The sequence below is a fragment of the Condylostylus longicornis genome, unplaced genomic scaffold, assembly GCF_029603195.1.
Source record: "Condylostylus longicornis isolate FDR11 unplaced genomic scaffold, ASM2960319v2 ptg000001l, whole genome shotgun sequence".
NCBI lineage: Eukaryota > Metazoa > Arthropoda > Insecta > Diptera > Dolichopodidae > Condylostylus > Condylostylus longicornis.
Genome location: NW_026577970.1, coordinates 3,075,814 through 3,102,818, shown reverse-complemented (window position 1 = coordinate 3,102,818; position 27,005 = coordinate 3,075,814). Strand labels below are relative to the sequence as shown.

Genomic DNA, 27,005 nt, shown 5'->3' with positions numbered 1-27,005 from the left:
TATCCAATGCTACGCCCCAACCGAAACGTCAGATGAGGAGCATAAGGATGAATTCTACTCCCAACTTGTGGCAACTATTAGCAATATCCCAAGAACAGACATCATCATACTTATGGGCGATCTAAACGCAAAGGTGGGTGCAATGTCGGAGAATGACCAAGAAAAATCATGGGCCCCCATGGTGTTGGTACAAGAAATAATAATGGCAACCGTCTCCTCGACCTATGTACAGAATTCAACTTGGTGATTGGCGGCACCCTCTACGCTCATAAGAGTATACACAAGTACACCTGGGAGTCCCCTAATGGTCAAACAAGAAACCAAATAGACCACATATGTGTCAGCGCAAAATGGAAAGGCTCGCTGCTAGATGTCAGAACACGAAGGGGGGCTGATATACACAGTGACCATATGCTTATCACTGGAGATATAAGATTGAGACCAGGTGCTTTGAGGTATACGGCTCGCAAAAGAAGAGGGGGTCTGCGTGTACCAGAACTACAAATAGAAAGTACAAAGCGTCAATTTGTATCAAAAATGCAAGAATTGGCTACACGACAGCTGGATCCTAGCGATATACAATCAAGTATACGACAGATAGGTGAAGAAACGGTAGGAATTAAAGAGCCAGAGCGAAAAATATGGATCTCTGACAGTACATGGGCAAAGATAAGAATAAGAAGGGATCTGAGAAATAAGCTCTTAGCACGCCCTACACCTGAACTCAGAGCAGAATACAACAACATTGCGAAACAAGTTAAGAAGTCTGCCAGAGGTGATAAGCGAAAATACTACAACAATATCGCGTCAGAAGCACAAGCAGCAGCCGAGCGTAATGATATGCGCACCCTGTACAATAAAATAGGGTCGCTTACTAAGACCAACACGAAAACTGATCGGCCAATCTTAGACAAAAATGGAAATCTCCTGGCGTCGAGAACTGAGCAGCTTCAGCGTTGGGGGGAGCACTTTGAAGAAACCTCACACCACTTAAATGTGCCAGAAGAATATGCAGCAATACAATCAAATCATGCCCTCCGAATAAATGCTTCCCCGCCCACACAACGAGAAATAGTGGAAGCCCTAAAGAGATTAAAGAAGAATAAGGCAGAAGGCATTGACGGCATCCCCGCAGAGCTTCTACAGGCTGACATTGGTAGTACTGCGGCAATACTACATCCAGTACTCCAAAGTGTGTGGCAGAACGAGAATGTCCCGGATTCATGGAAGCGGGGCCTTATAGTGAAGCTCCCAAAGAAGGGTGACCTCCGAGAATGCTCCAACTGGAGGGGAATCACCATACTAAGCTCAGTAAACAAAGTGCTGGCCCTCATAGTCCTCGAAAGAATCGAAACGCAACTTGAGCATACTCTGCGAGAAGAACAGGCTGGGTTCAGAAAACAAAGAGGTTGCATCGATCACTCTAACACACTGAGATTAATAGTAGAACAATCAGTTGAATGGAGGTCCCCATTATACATAACATTCGTAGACTTTGAGGGAGCATTTGATACTATAAGACGTGAGCAGATTTGGAGGACGCTGGCCGGTAGGGGAGTACCAGAGAAAATAATAAACATTATACGGACCCTATACAATGACTCAGAAATCAGAGTGCTGCACGGCAATGAATTAAGCGAGCCATTACAAATGAACAATGGTGTAAAGCGGGGTTGCCCACTCTCCCCCCTACTGTTCGACTTAGTTCTTGACGAAGTAATGCGTGGAGTAACAACAACCCCTATAGGTATACAATGGTCCATTACGAACCGTCTAGAAGACTTGGAATACGCAGACGACATTGCCCTACTTTCCCACACGCACGCAGATATGCAAAATAAATTAAATGAGCTAAAGATAGCGGTAGAAAAAGTAGGTCTCAAAATTAACAATAACAAGACCAAATCGCTCCGAATAAACGCATCTAATTCAGCCCCGTTTAACATCGGTTCTATGCCAGTAGAAGATGTGGATCATTTCAACTACCTTGGAAGCATCATATCTACATCGGGGGGTGCCAAGGAAGACATGGATAATAGATTAAAACTGGCTAGAATGGCGTTTGGCAGACTGTGGGCGATCTGGCGATCCTCGCACATAACAAGAAAAACGAAACTTGCCATATTCAACGCATGTGTAAAGTCTGTGCTTCTATACGGCTCTGAAACTTGGCTGGTCCAGAAAAATGCAACAAACAAGCTCCGGGTCTTCGTAAACGGGTGCTTGAGGGCCATCTGCAAAATATACTGGCCCCAACGTGTAAGCAACACAGACCTATGGGCGATAACTGGCCAAGAAAGAATTGCGATTGCAATAAAGCGTAGAAAGTGGGGTTGGATTGGTCATACCCTAAGGCGGCCACCCAGTGCGATTGCCAAGCAGGCTCTGGAGTGGAACCCTCAAGGAAGAAGGAGTGTTGGGCGCCCTAGAAACATATGGCGCAGAACGATATACAAAGAAATAGAAGGTGCAAATACCACATGGACAGAAGCAAAAAGAATGGCCCACAACAGAGTACGATGGCGAAGCTTTGTAACGGCCCTATGTTTCCGCGTGGAGTAGAAAAGGCAAAAAAAAAAAAAAAAAAAAAAATGTTCCTAATATATAAAATTTTGAAAAAAAACCATTATTTTCTAAATCAAAACTCATAATTTCGAAATAAAAGTTCACATTTCACCTAAGCACCATACGTAAATGAATAGCTAATTATTATTTTATATTAATATGCGATAAATTCATTAACAATTACACAATATATTATATTATGTTTCTTATATTGTTTTATAGCATTCTTATATTTAATCTCAGCTAAACACCAGCAAGAATAGGAGAGGTTTTTTTTACAAACATTAATTCTTGTCGGTATAAATTGTTCTATATTTATATAATTTGTTCTCACTCTTATAAAATTCTTTGATATTTTGTCAAATTGCGTTCATATTTAAAACTTTAAAAATTATAAATTTTAACATTAATTCAGTGTGACAAAATTAAAATTCCGTTCGTCACAAAAAACTCTCAAACTACTTAAGTTTTACTCATTTCCTTTGAATGGAATACCGAAATTTTAAATATATGTAATTAAATATTCAAATAAGAAAGTTATTATTCATTACGTATATGAAAATATGTACATACATACATATGTAGGTATGTATATTAAAATATTCAACTATTATTTTCGCTTGTCCTAGGTTATGGTCACAAAAAAAAAAATTCGGTATAGCTCTTTTTGTGAAAAATAGAAAAATTACAATGTTACAGTAGACCATCGTAATAATATTATTAATAATAATAATTATGATTGATAATACAATTATGATATAGGTATACGAGTAAAATGGGTACCTACTTTTAATAAAGGTACACAATATGTATAGGTATATGCATTTAGTTTATTTTAACAATAACCCAAACGTGGATGCACATCTTACATTTTATTTCCGTATTTTCATATTACTATTGTTACCATCATTAATCGTTTATTATTATTTGGAGCAGTTAATAATAATAAACCCATTTCTTATTTTTGTTGTTCTTGTTTCGTTGGAACTGGTTGCTGCTATTTATTAGCTTTTTTTTTATTTTTGTAATAGTAAACTATATTTTATTAGTAATGTTATATGCTCGTATATAGGTAATAAATAATTATAAAATACAAAAAGAAACTAAAATAAATAATAGTAGATTTTAATATTATTTTTATTTTTCTTTATTACATTATTATACAAAGAAAGGTGAATATAAGAAAATTAAAAGTACGAAATCATTGGGGAAAAAAAAGAAGAAGGTATAAAAATAAACTTCACGATTTTATTTTCGGTATTTTGTACAGAAATAACAAAGAAAGATGGTATACTATGAGGCTTTATTTTTATATTATAATACACAAATTACATAATTAAATAATTATTACTGTTGTACACATACTTTTCTTTTCTTTTGATTTTCATTTCATTTTTTTAATTTTTATTTATTATATTTTTATTTTAGTTTATATTAGAAATGCTTTTCTGTTTTTTTCTTTTAAATTTATATTATGCAATAATCATGATAGTTATTTCATTTTGAATATAATGATTAATTTTTTTTTTATTTTAGGATACGCAAACATAATGATTTTAATTATGTACAATAGAAATTAAAAATATATATGTATTTATGTATGTAAATATGTATGCATATGTATACAACAATTAATATTATTGTAGCATGTCGAATTTAGGTTTTGAATTTTTTAATAGAACAAAAATTGCAAAATTTTGTTATTTACGCTGGATAGGTATTGTAAAAGTGTATCTAATATTATATACATATCATAAATGAACTCATATACATATGTATGTAAGTTTGTTTAAAGAAATTATGTTTCAAACATTTTAAGTTCATTGATATTGTTTATTTTACGGTTATATTTAAAATTGAATTATTTTTCTTTAATAAAATTTTAAAATTTTTAATTTGAACTTATATAATTCATTATTTTTATTTCTATCAATTAAAATTCATAATGAAGTTGAGGAAAATTAAAAAATATACATATAATGAACTATGTATAAGGAATATATACATGTATATATGTACGTATATCAACATATTTTGAAAACTAAACAATTTAATTGGAAAATTTCAAATTCTATATAAGCATTTCTTAAAGGTTAGTAATGTTCGGGGTAATCAAAATTTTTGTTACATCAAAGTATTATTGAATTTTTAATGCAAATATTACTATATTATGTTTATAATATTAGGCGAGAAAGAAATATTGGGGTCAGTTATGGAAGCCAATTACGATTAAATCAACTCGTTTTTAATAACTCGATTTAAAAAAGCCGTGCTTTAATGAAAGACGATTTCAGTCAACAGATTTTAAATTCTAAGGTATACTGTTAAAATTTAAGAACTGTAAGCAAATTATGTCGTGTATGTAAAGAGTATAACTAACACTATAATAAAATCAAATTTTAAACTTGACGACAAATCATAATAGCCCATTTAATTAAATTAAATCCATGTTTTAAGAAATTAACAATTTCATAATTTATTTAAATAAGTGTGTAAATAAAGTACATATACGATCTAATTTAGGTTCTCGTATAAAATATAGAAAATCATGAGAATTCGTCATTTAAATTGATAATAAATAAATTATAAATTACCTGACCAATAGTAAAGTAGTTATTGCAATGGTCCTTTAACAGACGAGTCCTCATGTTCGCCCAGTCAGGTAACTATACAAATTATATTCAATATTATATAGCTTTATATACACATTATATTATACATATTATACATATTAACTAATTGCCATATTTCAATAATAAATCAAACATTAAAAATACCAGCAAAATAAAAAATAGTAAAAAACTGGTATTCATGTTTAGCTACAATATTGTGCACCAGTCCTATGCTCCTCCTAGGATGAGATCAACAATAATTGATCTTATTACATAAGAAAATTTTATTAATTGCTAAAACATTTCGTTAACTAGAAACAACTATTTTGCAGGTTATCTCACAGCTTCATATAAAACTTTCAAAATTCACATACGTTATGTATAATTAAGTATATAATTTCAAAAATATGTCCTTGAAAATATGTACATATTTTTTCTTGTAATATACATAAGAGTAAAAATAATGGAAAATAAAAAAGCTTTACATTTTATTTTGTCTACTCATGAGAATTAAGCACAAACATGTTCTAAATTCTAATATTTTTGTATTAAATTATAAAATATACGTATACACATAAGCGTACGTTTTAGTTCTAGTCTATCTGAGTTCTAGAAAATTAAAAAAGTTTGAATGAATCGAAGGCAACGAATCGAAGGTCAATATACACCAATAAGTTTATAAATTTTAAATTTATCTTTAATAAATATAATATAATGGTACTTGTTTACCATCAAAAAATATTAAATTCATAAAATCTATGTCACTATTTAGCTATAAAATATGTAATTTAAAATTTCTGAACATATATAATAATTAGTTAAGCTTTTCAATTGATTTTAAGGTGAACTACTTGCTAACATAATGAAAATTTTAACCAATAAGTAGTATAGAAAATTATTAAGAAATGATTTTTCTTTTATAAAAAGATTCAATATTATGTTTTGAAGTTTGTGTTAATTCAAAAAAATTAAAAATATGAAACGACTTAGTTACTATTCTGTTTATATTCGTGTATAATTAATGTACATATGTACATACTATATCCTACATGCACATTATTTTTTAGTTTAACGGTTACTTACTGTTATTGTTTGTTACCTATACTAGACAATAACAAAACAATGATAATCTTTCGTCACATATTATTGCATTATTATTAACTACACTTTCTGCATATAATTTACCCAATTAATTTCTAAAACTAAATGTTTAGTTGTGTATATTCATATACATAATATATTTACATGCTATATAATATTTATGACACTAACTTAGTATAAATAAAAAATTAATCAAGTTATGCAACATTTTAAAGAAAAAAAGCAAAAAAAAAAAAATTCACTGAAGAATGCCAATTTTATTGAAACAAAAAAAAAATAAAAATTTCGATTAAAAATGTGTAAGAAATTTTTTTTTACTTGTTTGAACTTTTAATGAAATTTGAATCAAGGTTCTTAAAAAAAAAACAAAAACAACAACAGATTAATAGCGACCATTTACCATTGATTCTTTTATATAGTAATGGCAATAAAAATATTCGCATTAAATTATTAAGTGTGCGTTTTGGAACGTTTTAAATGCGGCTTAATAATTTTCTTTTAAGAATTTTTAATTTTTATATTTAAACACATTTGGAATTTTCGTGAAGCGCTTGTAATTAATTCAGTATATTGACAACTTAAATTGTTACGCTATAATATATGTTGGGTTGTACTACATACGTATACATACATATCCACATATGTCAAATGCCCTTCAGAATAATTTTTATTTTTAATTTTTTTAATTTTTGTTTTTTTTTTTATATTTTATTTAAAAAAGTTTGTGACTTTTCTTATAAAATTCAAAATGTTTTGTAAGAAAAGAATTATTATTAATTTTTTTTGCCAAAATCAGCGATATTTAATTTTATATATTCAGGTTATTTTGACGCGTGATTTACTACACAATATACCATTTACATATAATGTACTTATTGTGGGTATTTACATACATATATATATATACATATTATATTCCAAAATAAAATTTCTACAAGGTACTTGAATTTAGTTTAAATTATATACTTTACATTTAACTACTAATTTAATATACTTATAAAATGAGTACATAAATAAATTATTTATTTTTGCATATAGTAGTTTGGCATACCTACATTTTTAATTTATTGTATTGTAATTAAAATTATTTATCATTGGTATTCTTTACAGAACTTATAAATAAGTTTTAAATCGTGTTTTTTTTTTTTTGGAGAAAACAATTTAAAATGTTTCATAAAAATTAAAAATTGTGTCATTAAAACGTAATTTATTAGATTTTAAAATAATTTTTAGTTAATTGATTTGTCTAGGTATTTATTATTACACGAAATTATACGCACAATTTGGCATTAGAACGCATAATATGTTATGTAAAATGAAATTAGGGTATATGAAGTTGATCCTGCCAACTCTACATGATATTGGCATATATATGTATGTAAAATGGGCACCACACTTTTTAGCACTTTTCCAAAAGATTTTTTGAAAAAAGTGCTTATTAGTTTCACTCTGTCCGTCCGTCCGTCCGTCCGTCTGTCCGTGTGTCTGTTTACAAAACTTCTACACCTTTAAAGATAGAAAGCTGAAATTTAATACGTACATAGATCTTCACTAGAAACTTATTTTCGTAGAACAAAATTTTTACCTATCTTCCCCCCTCTAGAAGTTATACCCCCCCAAAACCCTAAAAATGGCCTTTTTTAAATATTTGTTGCAATGAAACCATAAGCATTTTTGAAATTTTGCAAACGCGGAAAGGCAGTGGCTTGCTTCCCCTTGCGCGGTATACTATAGTTCAACTTAAGAAAAACAAAATGGCCGTTCAAATTTACCGTTATTTAAAGTCCTTTTTTTCCAAATTTTTGATGTCGTTTTTCTTCTAGACCCCAGACTGTAGAAGCTTGAAATTTTACGAGCTTTTAGATATTAATAAATAGTTCATTTTGTTAGAAGAAAATTTTTTTCCATCTCCACCCCCTCTCAAGTTATCACCTCTTGAAATTCGTAAAATTTGAATTTTTGACACCTTATATTTCCGAAACCGCAAGCTTTTCCAAATTTTTATAAACGCAAAAAGCTAACGGTAAATTCCATGAAATTAAAAAATATAATTATTTTTCTTAACTCACACAATTAACCTTTAAAATCGAGCATTATGTTAACCCATTTTTATATAAATTTTTGCTTTATTTCAAAGACTGCATATATGCGTCATCCTAAATATATGCAATCCTAGAAATAGTATTGTATATGAATGAAAATAATTTTAATAGTGTGATAGCTACACATAGACTGTATTTAAAAGCAGAATTTTCACTTGTTGAAGGGAAAAGTGCTACAATACAAACCATTGGTTTGACCCAACTTTATTACTTTTCTGAGTTGTTCTTATTTAAAGTATTTTGAATTGTCTATTCAATTATTACGTAAATAAACTGATGTAGTTGGTTTCTCGTTCACTTGGGCTAGATTAGTTTGCATTTCAACACAAAACAAAAATTGATACAACAATATTGAATACGAAATTTCAAATTAATAATACTGTTCGAACATAACTCACATGCGTACGAAGATGACAAATGCAAAAAACACTTACAAAAATTTCTTAACAAGGTCAAATTTTCTGAAATTTTATTATGATATTTCAACATCGAAAAAATCTAGAAAACGAAAGAAAATTTCAAAAATATCACATAAAATTTAGATTTCAATATATACTTGAATGTGATAAAACTCATTTAGGACTGATTTTTGTTTTCAAAATTGAATTTTTTTTCATTTAAGTATGCAATTGAGGAAGGAATTTAAATCATGCGTTAGTAAAAATAATAAAATATTTCATTATTAATGTATTTTTTATAAGAATGCCAATATGTTTAAACTAAAGTTTTTTTTGTTAAAATTAAAGAGAAACTCTTAATATGAGGTATTCGTATAGAGATTATAAAAAAATCATTTTATAACTTGGTCTATATGAATAAAAATTTGAGAAAATCCTAACAGAATCTTATACTTTGAGAAACTGGAGCAAAGTTAACTATTTTTAAATTAATAAAATAAATTTAAATTTAAAGTATAGAAAAATTATAACAACAAATTGTAAGTATTGGAATGTGCCTTTATATATAGAGTGTACTAATAACAATACTAAATTCAAGCCGACATGCAATTTCAACAATTTACAAAAATTAATAGATTTTATTCATATTAGATTACTTGCCTTTACATATTGTTGAAAGTATTTATGCTTTCTATTTAAATTGCTTTCATATATTAATATTTATGCAGCTCATTTTTCTCTTTCATTGAGGCAAATAATGAGCAAAAACTCTAATTTTAGTTGTAATGCTTGAAATCGTAAAATAATTCGTTAAAGAGGGCATTGTATAGGAATGAACATTGTAAATGCTATATTAAATGCATTAATATTTTTAAAAAAATTTTTATTTTATTGTTCTACAAAATTTCATATCCATATTACAATATTTTTATGTTACCCAGCATTTTTCATATTTCTAAAATTCTAAATAAATTCTCGAGTTGCTTTTATTATTATTAAAACACAATTCTTATGATCTTTTACTCTTGACTTTGTATAATGAGCTTATTTTAATAATATTTTGCATTGGTCAATGGTACTTAGACATAAGTATAAAGCTTTTGTTTTCAAAACAAAGTAATTTATAATTATATTTTTTAACTAATTGATTTAATATATGTTTATAGTTAACAATTATAGATTTTAGAGGTTTAGAAAATTATGTTACAACACGGCATTAATTTTAAAAAATGCAATACAATATCGAAATTTAAAGAAATAAAAAACTACAAAGCATTTTGAAAAAAATCTTTTTCTAGTTTAATAAATAAATTTGAATATGAATTAAACAATATTTAAAATGCAGAAATTTTATTATTAGTAATATTTTGACGATTAATCGTCTAGCTATTCAAAATTTATTTATCCTGAAAAAAAGTAAAAATTTTTTATGGGGTTCTAATTAAAACAATTGTTCATTCTAAGTGTGCATCCTAACAAAAGGTCTCATTCTAATTAATTCTTTTGATTGGCAAGTCTGAGAGGGGTCATACTCATAGTCATCTTAATAAACTCTTTTAGTTGACTTCAAAACAAGCCAAATCTTACCAAACACCATATGTCCTGAATTTAATTTTTACAATATAATTACAATTTTAGTATCATGCTGATATATCTAGTTAATTTTACTAGTAAGTATTACAGTTTTGATAGAGAAATATAAATTTTAATGTTTTACAGCAAATAACTGACCATATTATTTGAAAAATTCTATCATCAAGATTAATAATTCAAACTTATCTTCAAGTATTTTTAGAGTCCGAATAATTTTATTATAATTTTGATTGGAGGAGATAATGAATAATTCAAAACTTAATTTAAAGAATACTATTGATTAATTTTAGAAGGGAAACTTAGCATAAAAGTAAATGTATGTATGCGTGCATTCAATTAACAACTAAACATTAGATTTCTATTTAAAGAAGACAACAGTCATCAGATCGCCGCTGGTAATGAATACGATAATTTAAATATTGTAATATTTAGATTTTGTGTAGTAAGCTCATTTAGCCATTTTAGCCTTATTGGGTCAATGAGTAATATTATATGATTAGTAAAAATTATTTCATTTTCCTAAATCTTATATCAGGAATAGGTATGATTTTAATTAAAATTTCAGTTTTATATAATCAAATAAATTGCTTTATTTCTAATTAAATATACGAGTACTTTCGAATACTACCTGTTATAGAAAAATTGTTTTCTATGAATAAGTAATTTAAACTTCATTACAAAATTACTACCACACTTCTGAAATTATATACAAAATAGTACAAGTTATTATTTACGGTTATTTTAAAAATAAGTATCCGCTTGCTGTTTCGAATTATTTGCAATTACTTTTACTATTTTTTCTCCAAATAAAATAACAATAAAGCACTTAGATAACAATAAAAAAACAACAAAATTGTTAAGAAAAAAAAAACTTTTTTTTCCCTAAGTGTGTACATATACATATAACAAAAGTGTGGATGTCAAAATTAAAATCAAATTGTCATGAAGTGTGGTAATGCTTTAATTTATTTTGTCTACAGAGGAAATTTGTTATCATTACACCTTAATTACACACTTATTTTTTTTTTCTTACAATTTTATAATGTAATCCACTGAATGTTATTGTACTAGATATACAATACGCTTAAAATGGTAATTATAATATTAAGAAATACTTATAAAAACATGGCTGTAAAATATTTGCAAATCTTTAAATTTTAAATACAATTGCTTTAATAGATTTAAAATATTAAAAAAAATATGTAATTTATGTATAAAGACAAAGATCAAGACAAAGATATTTCAAATGTAATATACCTTTTATAATTACTTTATTTGCCCCCTTTTTCTCTTTTCTTTTTATAACTGAAATGGTCAATAAACGCCATTGTATAAATTTCATATGGAAAGGTTCATGAAAAACGCAACTTGTTAAATAAATAATTATAAGCATATATATATACTTAATTATTTAAAAGCTAATTTTGAAAGATTCTTATATAATATAATGAATTGTTATTTTAAACAATAAGTATGTTTGTATATATGAATATTGTATAATTTTAGTTTTTTACCTCTTGTTTATACCAAAGATTTTAAAAGTAAAATTTTCAAAGTATGGCTAAAACGTATTATTTAATTTGTTTTAAATTATTTACTTATTATTATAAACAATAACCGGTTAATTTTAGTAAAATTGTAATTTTAAAATTACAAGTTTTCAAATTTCATTTTCTTATGCAAATTTAATAATAATCTTAATGCAAAATATATTTGACTTATATGCATGTCTTTTTCAGTAATTTCTACAAAAATTTAGGTACAAGAATTAAAAAAATATTCTTTTGGTGACAAAGGAATTACGCTTCAAGTTCTCTAATTCTTTGAAAAAACTTTTCTAATCTCTAGTAGAAGAAAATGAAGAATCAGAAAATCAGCGTCTTTTTACATTAAGCCCTACTGGGGCCGAATTCAGAATTCACCTGGTTAAGATAAATTTATTATGTAAATATTTCAGAGTGATATGAAATCAATGGGAGAGAAAAACCCAATTTTTAATAAACAATTTATAGAATTAAATTTTTTTTTTGCAATTACCTACAAGACTAAAATAAAAATTCTTTGAAAAGGTCTATGATGCTCTTACAATTGAGAGTTGCAATCGTCAAATGTGATGAAGGCAAATGTGTTATTCATACAAATATTTTTTTCAGATTTTTAATTTTAAGTTCAAATACATTTTGAATATATATTTGCTTACACATATAGTATATATACTCGTACCTATAGATTTTGCGTTAATATCTATATAAGTGAATAAGTTGAGGAAAAATTTTATTCATCATCTTCAAAAGTATAGATATTTAGTTTTTTATAGTACTTAAATAAAGAAATTATTTTATATCGCAAAAAAAGAAAACTTACTTTTTAATGCCCATAATTTTCCAGTTTTAAGCCCATTCATATAATCAATCATAGATTTTGAACAATTATTATTTAAATTTGATGAAATATCGAACCAACGATCTGATATTCTTTCAATATTAAAAACATCTAATATATCACTGACTAATGTCATTTTACTATTGCTATTATTATTATTATTATTTTCATTTAGTTTCATTAGATTTTCGAATTTATTAATATTTTCATCATTTTTATTAATTGCTATTTTTGATAATGGTATTTGTTGTCTATGAAGATTTTGATTATTATTTAACATAATATTATTATTATAACTATTTAAATTTAAATTATTATTATTACTATTACTATTTGTTAAATCTTTAGTAGCTGGTAATGGTGAAGTATTAATTATCATTGATGATGATGATGATGATGGAGATGACGATAAATTTTGATTTAAATTTATTTCGGCTATAACTAATGTTAGCATAAAAAATTTTGATATAAAAATTATTTGCAACATTTTGGCGGGATTTTTATATATTAACATTTTAATATAAAAATATTAATTTTTGATTTTTAAAATTTTTTATTTTTGAATACAGTGATGAAAATTAATTGTTATTTATAGGTTCATTTGGCTCATATTATATAAAAAATTAAAATATTTTCGATTATTTATTAAATCTTTGTTTATATTTTTTTTTGAATATTTGAATGTTTGTAAGACAACGATGTCCTACTTTAAAAAAAAAAAACACTATAAAGTTTTTGTATATTTTGTAATTTTATTCACTTCTATAATAAAATGGAAGAAAAAAGTTATATGTAACTATAGTTTTTACAAAAATTTTCAAAATGAAAGAAAAATTTAATAATTTATTTTAATTTAAATTAGAAATTATCTTCTAATTAATTGAGGTATCTAATGTGATATTTTAACTGATTATATATACGGGAATAAAGCAAAATGTTTTCCATTATACTCTGTGATACTTCATAATTTCATCAAATTTGGACAATACTGAGGTGATTAAGTTAAAATAAAAAAACCCTATTTAAAAAATTTGACCAGCCGAGATTTTCAAAAAACAATTTCTTAAAAATGCAAAACATTTTTAAAAAAACTGAGAATAAGCGAAATATGAAATTGTTAAGTAAAATAGTATAATTACCGTAAATATTAAAATAAATTGGACAAAACCGGATTCTACTCAAAGGCCTCAATTGAATTTGTTTCAAAATTTATTTATTCGAGGCTTCTTAAAATTTTCTAACTCAACAAATTTATACCTGATTGGCCATATACATAACGCATTGTCAAAAATAATCAGTGTCCAGTTATTTAGTTTGATTTATGAATTTGCATTCATATTTTATTAATTTATAGAATTTATTATTGAAATTAAGTACAAATTTTAATTAAATTTAAAAGTTAATTATACTTGATATTTGAAAAGTACCACAAAAATGAAGAAATCTTAATTGAACAAAAGTGTACATAATTTTTAAATTTCTTGACTTAGAACTAAATATAAAAAAATTTTAAAATTAAAAATTCTAAAAAATGCAAATAATCAGTTAACTGCTTTAAATTAAAATAATTTGAAATCCAAAGTTGAAGCACGTTATTTTCGTAAACAATTAAAATTAATTATTTTCCTTTTAGTCTTTTCCTTAGGAACGTAGTCTTATTCCAAATTAAGTAAATTTTGAACAAAAATCAAATATTGTACTGCAAGTATAATTACGTCAAATTAATAAGTCAAAAAATATTTGATTTAATAACAGTTTCAGTTTTAATTTAAAAACTATAATTATGAAAAATTATCGTTTGTTCAATATTCTATAATACCCTTTATCCTTGCTTTTTAGCAGAATCCTTACAATTTTTAGCAGAAATTTCACATCATAAAAAGATTTAATATTGTTTAAAATCACTTTGGATTATTAAATTCTTCTTGCATTTTCTCAATTTTTATTAAAGTTAAAATGAAGTTAATTCATTACCGTTTTTATTGGAGCACATTATTCCTAAAATTAAATTGTTTTGTAAAAAACCTTCTTTTCAATATTCAAAATTTTAAACTTTATTTAATTATTCACAAAAAATATCCAATTTTGTTAATTTTTTAATTTAACTTTTATATTTTGCTTTTATCTTTTGATTCGGAAGTTCCCTTCAATTACATAAACTAAAATATTGTTATATTGATTCACATGAGTAGTGTCAAACTTAAAAAAAAAAATTAAATTTATAATATGTATGTTTTGTCTATCGTACCGAACCCGCTCGACTAAACTATTTAAAATGACTAACTTTCGGTTTCAAAATTGAAAATAAACTTTTTTCAATTCCTTAAAAGCGAATTTAAGTCAACTTTACCAATCGATTAACGAGCACAAACTGAACTAAAGAAATGCAAGACAAAAATTTTTTATTAAAAATCTCAACTTTAAAAAATTACAAAACAAAAAAATAAAATAAAAGCAAAACAGTTGCAAAAAAAAGAAACAAAAAAAAATCAGTTTTGTTTTTTGAACAGCAAAATAAAAATTTATCAAAAATTTACAAATACAATTGCAATTTTACATTCCCTACACAAATACACAAACACCAATTACGTATAATACTATCAATACGTTACATACGTTTAAAAAATCGAAAAAGTCAACCGAAACCGATAAAATGACATTTCAATGCTGCTAAAAAGAAAAATTTTATGAGTACTCTTGTACTCAAATACCTGCTTTCCTATGAAATGTTCTTTTTATTATGAAATTTTTTATATTAAAATTAATTTAATTGATAATTTTTATAAACACAATAAAAATTCCAGTTACATTTAACTTTGACGTAAACATGAAACAAAAAAATCCCTTGCAATTTGTCAAAAAAAAATATAACATAAATTTGTTTCTCTTTTTTCAATATTCACATTTTCTCTTAAATCCGATTTCACTTTCGCTTTTAAAAAAAAAGAAATTTCGTATTTTTACGATATACCAACTCAAATTTGGTATTTACTCAAATACCAACAAATTTTTTGTTGTTTATTTATAGTACAGTCGAACCCAATATGAAACAACATTAAGTCTCTTTTTTTTTTTAATTTTTGAATTAATATGAAATCTTTTTTTTTTTTGTTTAGGTATTGAAAAATTTTAATAATTTATTTAAATGTAATTTGAGTTTTTTTGGGCCCCAGCCAGTTAATGTTTATATAATATAGTAGATTGAAGAAACTCTGAAGAAAAAATGTTTATATAATATAGTAGCAAGAAACTCGAATGCACACAATCCGTCTTCTATTGATATTGAACAAAATTCATGGGTAGATAATGGAACCAACTGTATATGACAACTAATTCCCTTATAAAATAATACCATATAGACGCAATGTAGTATCTAATGTTATTTTACTGAATCCTTATCCATATCTACAAAAATTAATTTAAATTTTTGTTCACTACTAGTGATTTTTGGATTAGAATGATTTTATAGACTAAAATTTTCCAATAAATTATAATGTTTTAAAGGTGAATTCCATCTAAATTATATTTTACACATACATATGTGCACGTAGGCATTAAATCGTAATTTTTAACATTACATTAAATATTAAATTAATTTTTATCGTAATTTAATATTTTTATTAAACTGAAAATTAATGACGTAAACTGCATGATTATATTAATATTTATTATTTTAAATTTGAATTTTCCCAGCATTTGGCGTAATGCAATTCATTTTCATTTTTTCAAGAGAAAGAAAGAAAATGTTAATTTAAAATACAATTTAAGAGAAACGAATCGTGGAAATTCCGTTAATCTCAAATAATATTATGTCATCTACGATTTTCTCTTTCTCTCCGTTATAATTATTAAAAAACTGCTTGTGTATTAGTGAAATGTTATTACTTTTTTATTATAAAAAGTCAGCATTCAAAATGAAAATGTAAAGACCGATGATATAACCGTATAAATTTAAATTAACGGTTGAGATACTTTTTGAAACTAAAAATTTAAGTGAAAAAAAAAAAACAAAAATACTAAAAAAATATTTAAAACAAATAAAAATATAGGAAAAAACTTTATTTTTGTTTTAATGTGCCTGCTTGCATACTTTAATGTTATTTTTTGACAAATGCATTTAAAAACCAAAAATTAATTTTTACTTTGACAGATGGAAGTATTTTTAAATGGGTTGTTTAATAAAAATATAAAATAACAAGCAAACTGTAAAGAAAACAACAAAAAAGGGAAAGTGATTTAAAGTAATTAAAAAAAAAACAAGAAACGAAGAGCACAAAAAAAATCAGGTGTGTCTGAGATTATATGGGGCGACTTACATGACAAAAAATTTTTTCTGTTTTTATTTTTATTTTTTTTTTTTTTTTATGTAATTTTGATAGTAGATCTTAAAAATTTTGGAGTTCAATGTTAAACATTTAAATATTTTTTTTTCTTGTTTTATTTTGTATAACGAGTGTTTTTATTTAATTTGTTTTATTTTGACATATCATACACACATGTTTTGTTTATGTTATTTTAAATATGTCAAATGATTTTATAATAAAACCTGCATTCCAGGTACGGCTTAAGAATTTTTCTTTTCAATTGGGAACTATAAATAACTTGTATAAAAATGGAATACTTTTGCAATGAAAAGTATACAAATTTATGACATTTTTTTTTGAAACTTATGCTTATGTTTTTTCAGACTTCCATGTCTCAAGCACTCCTGTGTAATTTTTTTTTGCTTCATAATGTATATATACTATATTTAGATCTTTTAATATTTATATCATGTATATATACTATATACATATATATGCTATATTTTAATATTTTTGCTTTCATACGATTTTGCATTTCGTATAGAAAGAAAAATATGCCGTAATGTTATTAAAATAGTTCAAATTAAACTAAAGCTTTTCAATTATACTTTACCAGATAAGAGCAAGAATTTATATGGTTACATTTCAGACAATTACGAGTATAGTATCCTAAAAGTACAACTGAGAACTGAATTGTCAATATTTTGTGAGCCCTACATTTTTTTCGTTTATTTTATTTATTTTCGTTTATTTTATTAATATTTATTTCGTTTATTTTTTTAATATTAAAAAAATGTCGCTTTAGAAACATTCTGCCTGACACCGTCTAAAGTGCGAATACACCTGAAACCGGCACTAGTACATTCTTTTAAAAATTCGTTATTATCTGCACATACATAATTTTTTAGTTTTGTACATAATGCTCATAAAATGTTGATTCAAAAAAATTTAAGTTCGCAAAAATTTTAAAATTATAACATTAACTTTATTGCCTATTTATTAAACCAGGTGTACCAATTTAACGGTTTCTTTTGCTAAATTATGGCGTATCCATTGAATATATTATTTTTATGGTACTTTTGTTTATTGGTTAAACGTGTTGCTTGATGAGAAAGAAAAATTATAAAAAGAATTTTTGGCATGATTATTATTTCTACTGTGATCTTTTATTTTTATAACATCTATTTTTATTTATAATATTTTTATAATTTTAAATATAGTATGTTTAAAGAAGTAAATTTGCATTCCTCGGATAATTTATATCAAGTTTAATTGAATTCTTTTACAATATTAGAAAATCTTAATTTTTTAAGTTTTTAGCAAGTTTGATAATGAATTGCCATTCAAACTACCATGTATGAGTACATCGAGCATGTGTGAATCAAATATTTTCTAAGATTCTTTGAAAACGTCAGCTGAAAATCGAAGTGTTTAAAATAAAAAGCACAGTTTTATGATTTAGTTTAAACTTTTGCGAACTTTTGCAAAATCAAAAATTTTTGTAATACGAATACAGCCTTTGAAATTTTTGGAACGACATGTTATAATTGTTCCTTATAGGTTATTTAATTCTAAATCAGAACTATAACAACGAACAGAATCTAAAAAAATAATTCTAATCTAATAAATCCAAATAAATAATTATTTTAGTTCCTATTTATATAATAATAAAATTTTAAAATATTTATTGAATGCTTAACGTTATTATAAATGTACATAATGTACTTCAAGTGTTAATAAATTTTCAGGAATTTAATTTTTTGCTTAATAAATAAGAGCTGTAATTGCATTAAAAGGCTGAAATACCAAAAGTTCATGAAACTAATTATGTATGTACGTAATTTGCTTATAGCTTAAAAAATCACTTATTTTTTGTAGTTTTACAACATGAAACAAACCAAGACAAAATTGACCAATTTTTAGTTTTCAGTTTTTTTCCTTATATTTCAATTTAAGGCTGTGCTATAAACGTTTTTATTACCTTTATAGTTTAAAATGGTATGGAACCAATTTGTTTCTAAATGACATTATTTAGTTTTTTTTTGTTAACTATATTAGTTAATTATATTTGCATAAAAACTGATTAATTATTAAAAATAAAACAAATGCGTTGACAATTCCTTTTTTTTTTGTTTCTATAAATTCAAGGTTGGTAATGGTATGGTGACTGTAATTCTTTTTAGACAGTTTCTTTATTCATTTAATTTTTAACCATGAAGTGTTATATCTCTTTTTGTTCTCTTTATTAGGTTTATACTTATAAACCTTTACTGTACACTACTCTTAAAGCATAACAAAATATTTTCAATTGTTACAACATTTTTTTTAATGATGCAATTTTGCAATTTATAACCATTTTTAAAAGAATAATAGTATTATTTCCAATAAAAGATGCATCAATTTCTTAATTTCTTCACACTACAAAATTCGGAATGTAGGTGGCTTTTCAGAAAATTCCTAATTATATTATAGCAGTAATTTTATAAATGTTGTTGTTATTATTATAAGGGCATTGGCAATTAAATTAAGATAGAAAAATGTTCCCTTTGTTGAAATAAAAGTCCCTATACAAAAAAAAATATTCACATAGTCATGTCAAACTTTACAATAAGATTCCGAAAAGTTTTCCATAAAAACAGTTATTTATTTTAACTCACCTTAATTGAACTGCGTTTTTTATTTGAATTTGTTTGGTTCTTCACGAAAATGTTAAGATTTATGAAGAAAAAATTACAAATATTTTTATAATGACCAAAAAATTTAAATAACTTTATAACTACAATAAAAATTGATTTTAGATTTTATTTTTCGTTCAGAAACACTTTCTCTATATAATAAATATTTACCATTTTTAGGAGTAAAATAACACTTAAGTACAAAAATCAAAAAAGGAAATTTTCACTATATTTAAAATGTTAACAATAGGGTCTTTAACATGGTGTCAAAAGAAGTATCTATCAGCTTTAAATTACTGAGATCCAGATTTAAGTAGCAAAAGTTCAAAAGAGCTTGAAAATATGATCAAAATAATCCAAATTTTTTAATAAGAATAAGGTGTTAGAACTCCTTCTCTCGTCTTATAATCAAAAACTTTTTGATGTGATGATCAAAGCCAAGAAATTTTTTATAAATTTCCATTTTTTTGCATTCAAAAAATAAAAAAATGGAGACTCTTAAATAATAAAAATTTGGTACAAACTTTCAAATGACAAAATAAAATATTCATAACACGAAAACTAAACACGTTCTTTTTGATAAATACATCGGAATCATCTGATACATCGAAAAAAATTTTATAGGTATGTATTGTATATGAAAATGGAAAATTATTATACCCTAAACAATTTGTACTTATGAAGATGAATGAATGAATGAAAAAATGAATGAGAAAAAATGTGTTTGTACAAATATTGGATTAAACCCCCACGCGATATTCAACGCTAATTTTTATTTGTTTATATATTTGGGTATAACATATTCGTTTTTAATATTTATTTATTATTTATTTTACGGATTTATTACAATTCACTTAGAAAAAAATAACATGTTAACATGTACATTGCTTCAACAAATTGACACAAGAAGGTGTTGTTTCCCGTGGATTATTATTATTTTATTTATTACCTATTATTTTACTATATTAAATTCTATTTTTTTTATTTTACATGCATATTATTAAATGTTATTATATATTCTGTTTATTAATATTTGACATATCAAGTTGGTATATTTCAAGTTGTTCAGGAACGGATGATAGACAACCTGGATGTTGGCCAAGTTCAGCTATAATTTGAATATTGACGACATATATTAGATTCTAAAACGAATACTAATTATAAAAACATAACAAAAGTGGTTAACGGCACTGGTGGTCGATTTTCGTTGTTAGCCCAGAACGACAGTTGAACGGCAAAATCAACTATACAGTATTTCGCATATAATGTCATACACACATGGAAACTGATAAAGTAAAAATTAAACCAGTAAAATATTAATTTAAATTATACGGACCATTTAAGAATATTATTGCAGCCAGCATAGCAGAAAGTCATGACCAACGTATTATAGTAACTTTAGAAGATCCTTATCTTTCGACTCACTTTAACTCTTTTGCACAAATTCACCTTCAGTTGTAGAATAAGTACGATTTTCAGCTTACTGTGCCTTTAAAAATTTATTGCTCAAAATTTTCACACCATCAAAATGGCCTTATTAAACTTTTACGCTATCAATTTTCAATATTTAATTACATAATAGTCTTTTCGGTTTTATTTAAAATTATTTTAAATTAATCTTGTGACTTTAAGTTTTTTTGTTATAATTCTTTATGAAAATTCAATCTTCGTTAAAGGTTTATAAAAATTTGAATATTTAAAACAATTTAAGTATTTAAGCACAAAAATTTACTTGGCTTTTTTTTTCTCTATTATTGTATTTATTGCGATCATTTGAGCTCGAATTATTATTCTGTATTTTAAATATCGTTTCTGGTCTTGTATTTGCGTATAACTTTTCATTACCAAGTTTTCTTTTGGAAATTTGTTCATAGCTTTCACTACTACTATTATATAAAATTTTAACTTTCTTTTCATTCTGTTTCTGCCTCAATAGTTTTATTTTTGCTTTTTGTGTACTTGCTGATGGTAATATATTACATCATCATAATTCGAAGCAATAAATTCACTTTCAATTAAATTCAGTTCAATTGTAAACAGAACTCAAATATCTAATTTAACCAAATTCCGTCAATTACTTCCTTAAATATATTAAAAAATATAAACTTGACCGTTAGTTCGGTTCCCAGTCTCTGACATTTTCTTAAATTTTACATTTTCATTGTTTTGACGCCCTGAGTTTATATATAATAAAGTTAAAGAAAATCGGTTGATTATTTCTTTTTCTATGTGCAAGAAAGTTAATTTAAGCCATAGTTAACATCAAGCTGCAGGTACCTGATTTCTTCTATAAGTTAAACGGTTTCTTGCAAGCTTATATATAATATTTCACGAAAATACGCTAATTATTTTCTTAGATATAGTTGAAGATATAAAATTGGCGCGTAATAAAGATTCAGTTGCGGAGAGCTGATATGTCCCAGGAATTGATTAAACTGTTTCATTCCCGAAAATTCATATCTCAAAATATTCAGATATGAATTTTCCTAAAATTCGGTTGGACTGAACTTGAGATATTGATCTGCACAGACAAACTGACAAACGGATAAATAGACAGAAAAACCGACAGATATCCTTCCAGCAATAGTCTTATTACGCTTCCCTAGAATGGAGAAATGTATTTCCGCCGAAAACTCCACATGTGAAAGTTGGTGCCATCACATAACCTCCCTTATTGTATATATAGAAGCATTAGTAAAATGAAAAAAATCCAATAATATAACACGTACAAAAATTGAAATTCATGGTAATATATAACAGTTATATTCTTAATATTTATTTTGCTCTATTTTCGAAACGATGGTAAAATCATAAAATTTGAGGGAGCTCGGATACAAATATAAGAGGTGAGTTACTTTTCGAGTTTATCTTGAATCCAACTTTACACAGTGTATTAAAGGCTCACGGTTTATGTTCTTTACCAAAAATCGGTAGAAGTTTATATATAACCCTTGCCTCACAAATTATGGTTGGTTTCAAATTGAAAACCATCGCAAAAACATCTCTTTCTTGACCATCGTTATATAGAATTTGAATTCGTTGTGGGACAGAATACTCACTTAATTTTCAGGAACCACAGGCGAACTGATTGATCAAAAATTGAAGATTCAGTAAGCGTTCTCTTAGGACCCGAGGTCCATTTTATGTGACGTTTTTAGTGTTTTTTTTATACGGTTTTTTCCACCTTCCCCTGAAACTTATTTTGGTTTGCCATGGTTCAATCGATTTATACAAATGTATATCATACAAATAAAATTACAGAAATATATTCCGAGAAATAAAAAAACTTTTATAAACTTGCTTTTCATTGAATTGTTTTCGCAATATGTGCATATGAAGCTTCAATTTACATAAGCTTTCATTTTATGATATTGGAAATGGTTGATTTTAACCAAATTTAGCAATTATCCGTGTTGACTCCATATATATGAAGAAAATAGAGATAAACTTTTAAATGATATGTTCATAGTAAATATTTTATATGATATGTTCATAGTAAATATTGTAGCGAGCTCTCGGGTCCTACGTTTAAGATATTTACGTAGTAATGAATGTAAAGTGAAATGTTATTAAAAACCCAATTTTATAAATTTTTCTATGAATTTGTTTGTATTTACAATGAGGCTTATTTTTATATGAAAATAATTATTGGACCATAACTTTGTTGCGTGCTCTTCGAATATTAATTGATTACATCTCTAAATTTTTGATATATTTTTATTATTTACATGATAGTCATATTCGTATTTTAAAAATTTGTTATTACTAATTGCTTAAAAAAGGAACATAGCTCCCAAAAAAATTTTATTTTTATTGACATATGTAAATGTATATTTATGAACTGGCCTACGTACAAATAATATAATGATTAGTGATTACTCTGTTAAATAAATTTTCCATTTTTCTTCAGGCTTCATTAATCGTTTAATTTATAAAAAAAACGATTCGTTACACATGTTAACACAAGTAATATGTTGACACAAACATAAATACATAAAGACTACGGAACTATACGTAACTTATACCTTCTTTCGGATATGATTACTTCTTCTGAGATTACCAGAGAGTAAAATTATAATTTTTATTTAAATACGGTCCCTGATTTCATAATTATTACACGAATAAAAGTTTTTTTCGTGAATGTGTGTATGTCTCAAAATTATGTAAGTTTTTTGGTCTCATTTTTGAGTTGTGCATTATTTATATATTTTAGTATGATTTGCAATCTGATTAAATTGTGAGGACATATTAGTTATCAAATAAAAAATTTTTTATTACTTTATTAAAAATATTTTTAATATACGGAAATATTTTAATTTTTTTTTTAATTATACCTTATTATATTTTTGGGAATATCAACACATGAAGCAAAATAAAGCGGTAAGTACAAAAAAGAAATAAGACAAATAATAGTAAATAACAGAAGGGCGTAACTTTCTCGATTTTTTCTGAACGTATGTATTTATATAAAATTTTTGATAATGTTTAAACAAGTATAGTGGTTTTATTTAGGCACAATAAGCAAATGATTTGTTCAAATATTTTAAAGCAAATTTTGAATTGCGCATTGCAACCGCCTCAAAATTTAAAAAAATACTTGTAGTAACAAAAATCCTGTTTAAAAAGTTCAGAATTTCAGAAAAGTATACTGTAACTTTAAAATTGCATTCACTTAATATTATTATACAATTCAGCAATTACAACGTGTAATTTGAATTATGTGTTGATACTGTGTTTCTGGAATTTGTAAGTCAAGATGTTTAGTTAGGTTTGTTTAACAAGTAACTGTTAAGTAAACCAAGTAACATACATGTTCATACACTCCAATTCAATTTTTGTTTAAGAAATTTTCGATACTTCGTAACATACATATATCGGGAATTTTTTTTTTAATTTTGTTTTTAGTTAAAATTGGCAAAATAGTTATGCTTTTAACTATTTTCACCTTTTATAATTTTAATATTTATGAACCAAATAAAGTTTTAAATTTAAAAATCCTAACATTAAATGTGATATGCTTTAAGTTTTTATAATTTTTATTAGATTTTGTTATCTAAGCAAAAGTGAGTGATTATGTAAATATTAAAGTACTCACAAAACACAGTCAAATGGAATAGTTTCCACAATAATAAACTAAATTTATGAAAATTTAATTATTTCACAACTTCATTTCAAGTTTCATTCCAAAACTTGGTGAAAATCAAAAGTCAAAGTTAATAAGAATCGATTCCAAAATTACTCGCTGGTTTACCAATAACAAGACTTATTGTATGGTTATTAACATATTCTACAATATGTTGCTACTACAAAAATCATATTTCATTTATACTTTGAATTTCTATATACGAAAATCACTTTATTTAAAGTGACATGCTTCATGTTAAATCAAATTTCTCTATTCAAAAAAATAATCAAATTTCTCTATTCGCAGACAGATAAATTCAATATAATGCTGAAAAAAATTCAATTAATTTATCAAATGCTTATTAATTTACCATAAAACAAAATTCTTCTGAAAATCTCAATTCAATTCTAAAAAGCTCACGAATCCGATTCCAAGCAATCATAATATAAAATTACAAAAGTATATATTTTTTTTTAATTTTATTTAATTTGCCATTGATATACTACCCTTAAGGTTGAAAGTAATGGAGCTTCAAAAAATATATGCAATATAAAAGCGAAAATGTAAGTTGTTATCGTGAATCCAATAAACATCATTATCTAAAATGAAATTATTTTGAATTTTGAATATCTTTTATTTTGAAAAACCTTACGACTAATCCACCAGAAAGTAAAATTCCTGTTTCTCCACTTAGCAAAACTGTTCGGATTATTAAAGGGTTCAGTAATATAACAGTATTTGTAAATTTTCCAATAGTAAATAATAACTTAGAGTTAAGAAAATCTTTCAACAACCCTATTACACAAACGTATAATTATTGTTAAAAAAACATTATTAAAAAGATTTAATTTAAAATTACCTCCATAATCTGAAAGGCTTGATAGTGTTATCCAACATAGAATCATATTCCATGCTATATGTAACATTGTAATTGCCGATGCTCTAACCCATAAATTAATGCGCCCAATAATTAATGGTAATCCAAAAAAATAAACTCCAATAATTAAAATGCACAGCATCCAACCTAAAAAGTTTTTAAAAATTTTCATTTTTAATATAAAAATAATCAAATATAGTTAATTTTATAATTTACCAAATACCATTACTGTTTTGCTAGATTTGAATTTTCCACCAGTTTTTTGAATTGTGTATCCCAAGCACATACCAAGCAAATATGGTAGAATTCGTAACCATATATTATCAAATAAGAGATTCAATTTTAAACAGATTTTTTGTTGAGATTCTCTAAAAAATTTAGATAATTTTAATTCATTATAAAGTATTATAAATCGTCTTTAAAAGCAAAACCTAATTTTGCTTTAGCTTAGCACCCATACCTTTCATAATACAACGAAAATGGATCTGATTCTAGCATTAAAAATGCTATTATTGAAAATATCAGCAGAGTAAAAAATATTGATGCTGCATATTTTGGATGTATTTGTGCTAAAAGTAAAATTAGAGAACCTGCTAAGAAAAATTGAACTTCTAAGGATATTAGCCATGACCAAATCATACACTATAAATACAAACATAAAACAGAGAAAAAAAATATCAAAAATACGAGTATTTTATCTTTATTATTTTTTAAATGTAAAATTTTCTTACTCTTTCTTCCATCGGAAAAAATGTATCAATAAAGAGGATATTTTTCCATTTATGTAAATCACAATTCATAAAATCTTTGGATGGTATTTCCAAAATCATAGTGTCATGAAAGTATTTTGATAATAACTCCAGTGACAGTAGTATTACCGTGTAAGTAAGTATTAAACTAAAAAAATATATTGCATATTTATAGTAAAGCATGAGTGTACTTTGTATTGCAGTTATATAGATGTAAAGCTATTTAGAAAATTTTTGTGTCAAATATTTTTTTGCATATATTTAGGATGAATGTTTTCTTTTGGCTATTATTTTTTGTTAATATTAATTTAAAGTCAGTGTTGGGAAATGAATAAAAAATGTTCTTTTTTTAATTGGGGTTGTAATGAGTGTATAAAAGGGGTTTCAAAATGACATTTATTTTGGCTCCCGCAAATTTTTTCCAAACTTCACAAAGTTAGTGGCAAATTAAAAGTTTAAATTGAAATTTCAATTTCAATAGTAATTACAGTATGAGAAAAATGATTTCATTTTATGTACTAT

General features: G+C 25.5%; 2 protein-coding genes across 2 annotated transcripts in view; both read right to left on the bottom strand.

The window, feature by feature from the left end:
• Nucleotides 1–12,889, bottom strand: part of LOC129618977 (nose resistant to fluoxetine protein 6-like) — a 54,537-nt gene extending 41,648 nt beyond the window's left edge. Inside the window, exon 1 of the mRNA XM_055534023.1 lies at nucleotides 12,736–12,889. Within this exon, the coding sequence (XP_055389998.1) occupies nucleotides 12,736–12,889 (154 nt within the window). The remainder of the gene's footprint in view (nucleotides 1–12,735) is intronic.
• Nucleotides 12,890–25,336: 12,447 nt separating this feature from the next.
• LOC129618970 (O-acyltransferase like protein-like) lies at nucleotides 25,337–26,579 on the bottom strand. The gene is made up of 6 exons (XM_055534013.1): nucleotides 26,466–26,579; nucleotides 26,195–26,376; nucleotides 25,951–26,102; nucleotides 25,717–25,881; nucleotides 25,510–25,652; nucleotides 25,337–25,456 (listed from the first exon to the last, which is right to left on the bottom strand). The coding sequence occupies exons 1-6, from the start codon at nucleotides 26,562–26,564 to the stop codon at nucleotides 25,337–25,339; spliced, it is 861 nt and encodes a 286-aa protein (XP_055389988.1). The 5' UTR covers nucleotides 26,565–26,579.
• Between the last annotated feature and the right edge of the window lie 426 nt (nucleotides 26,580–27,005).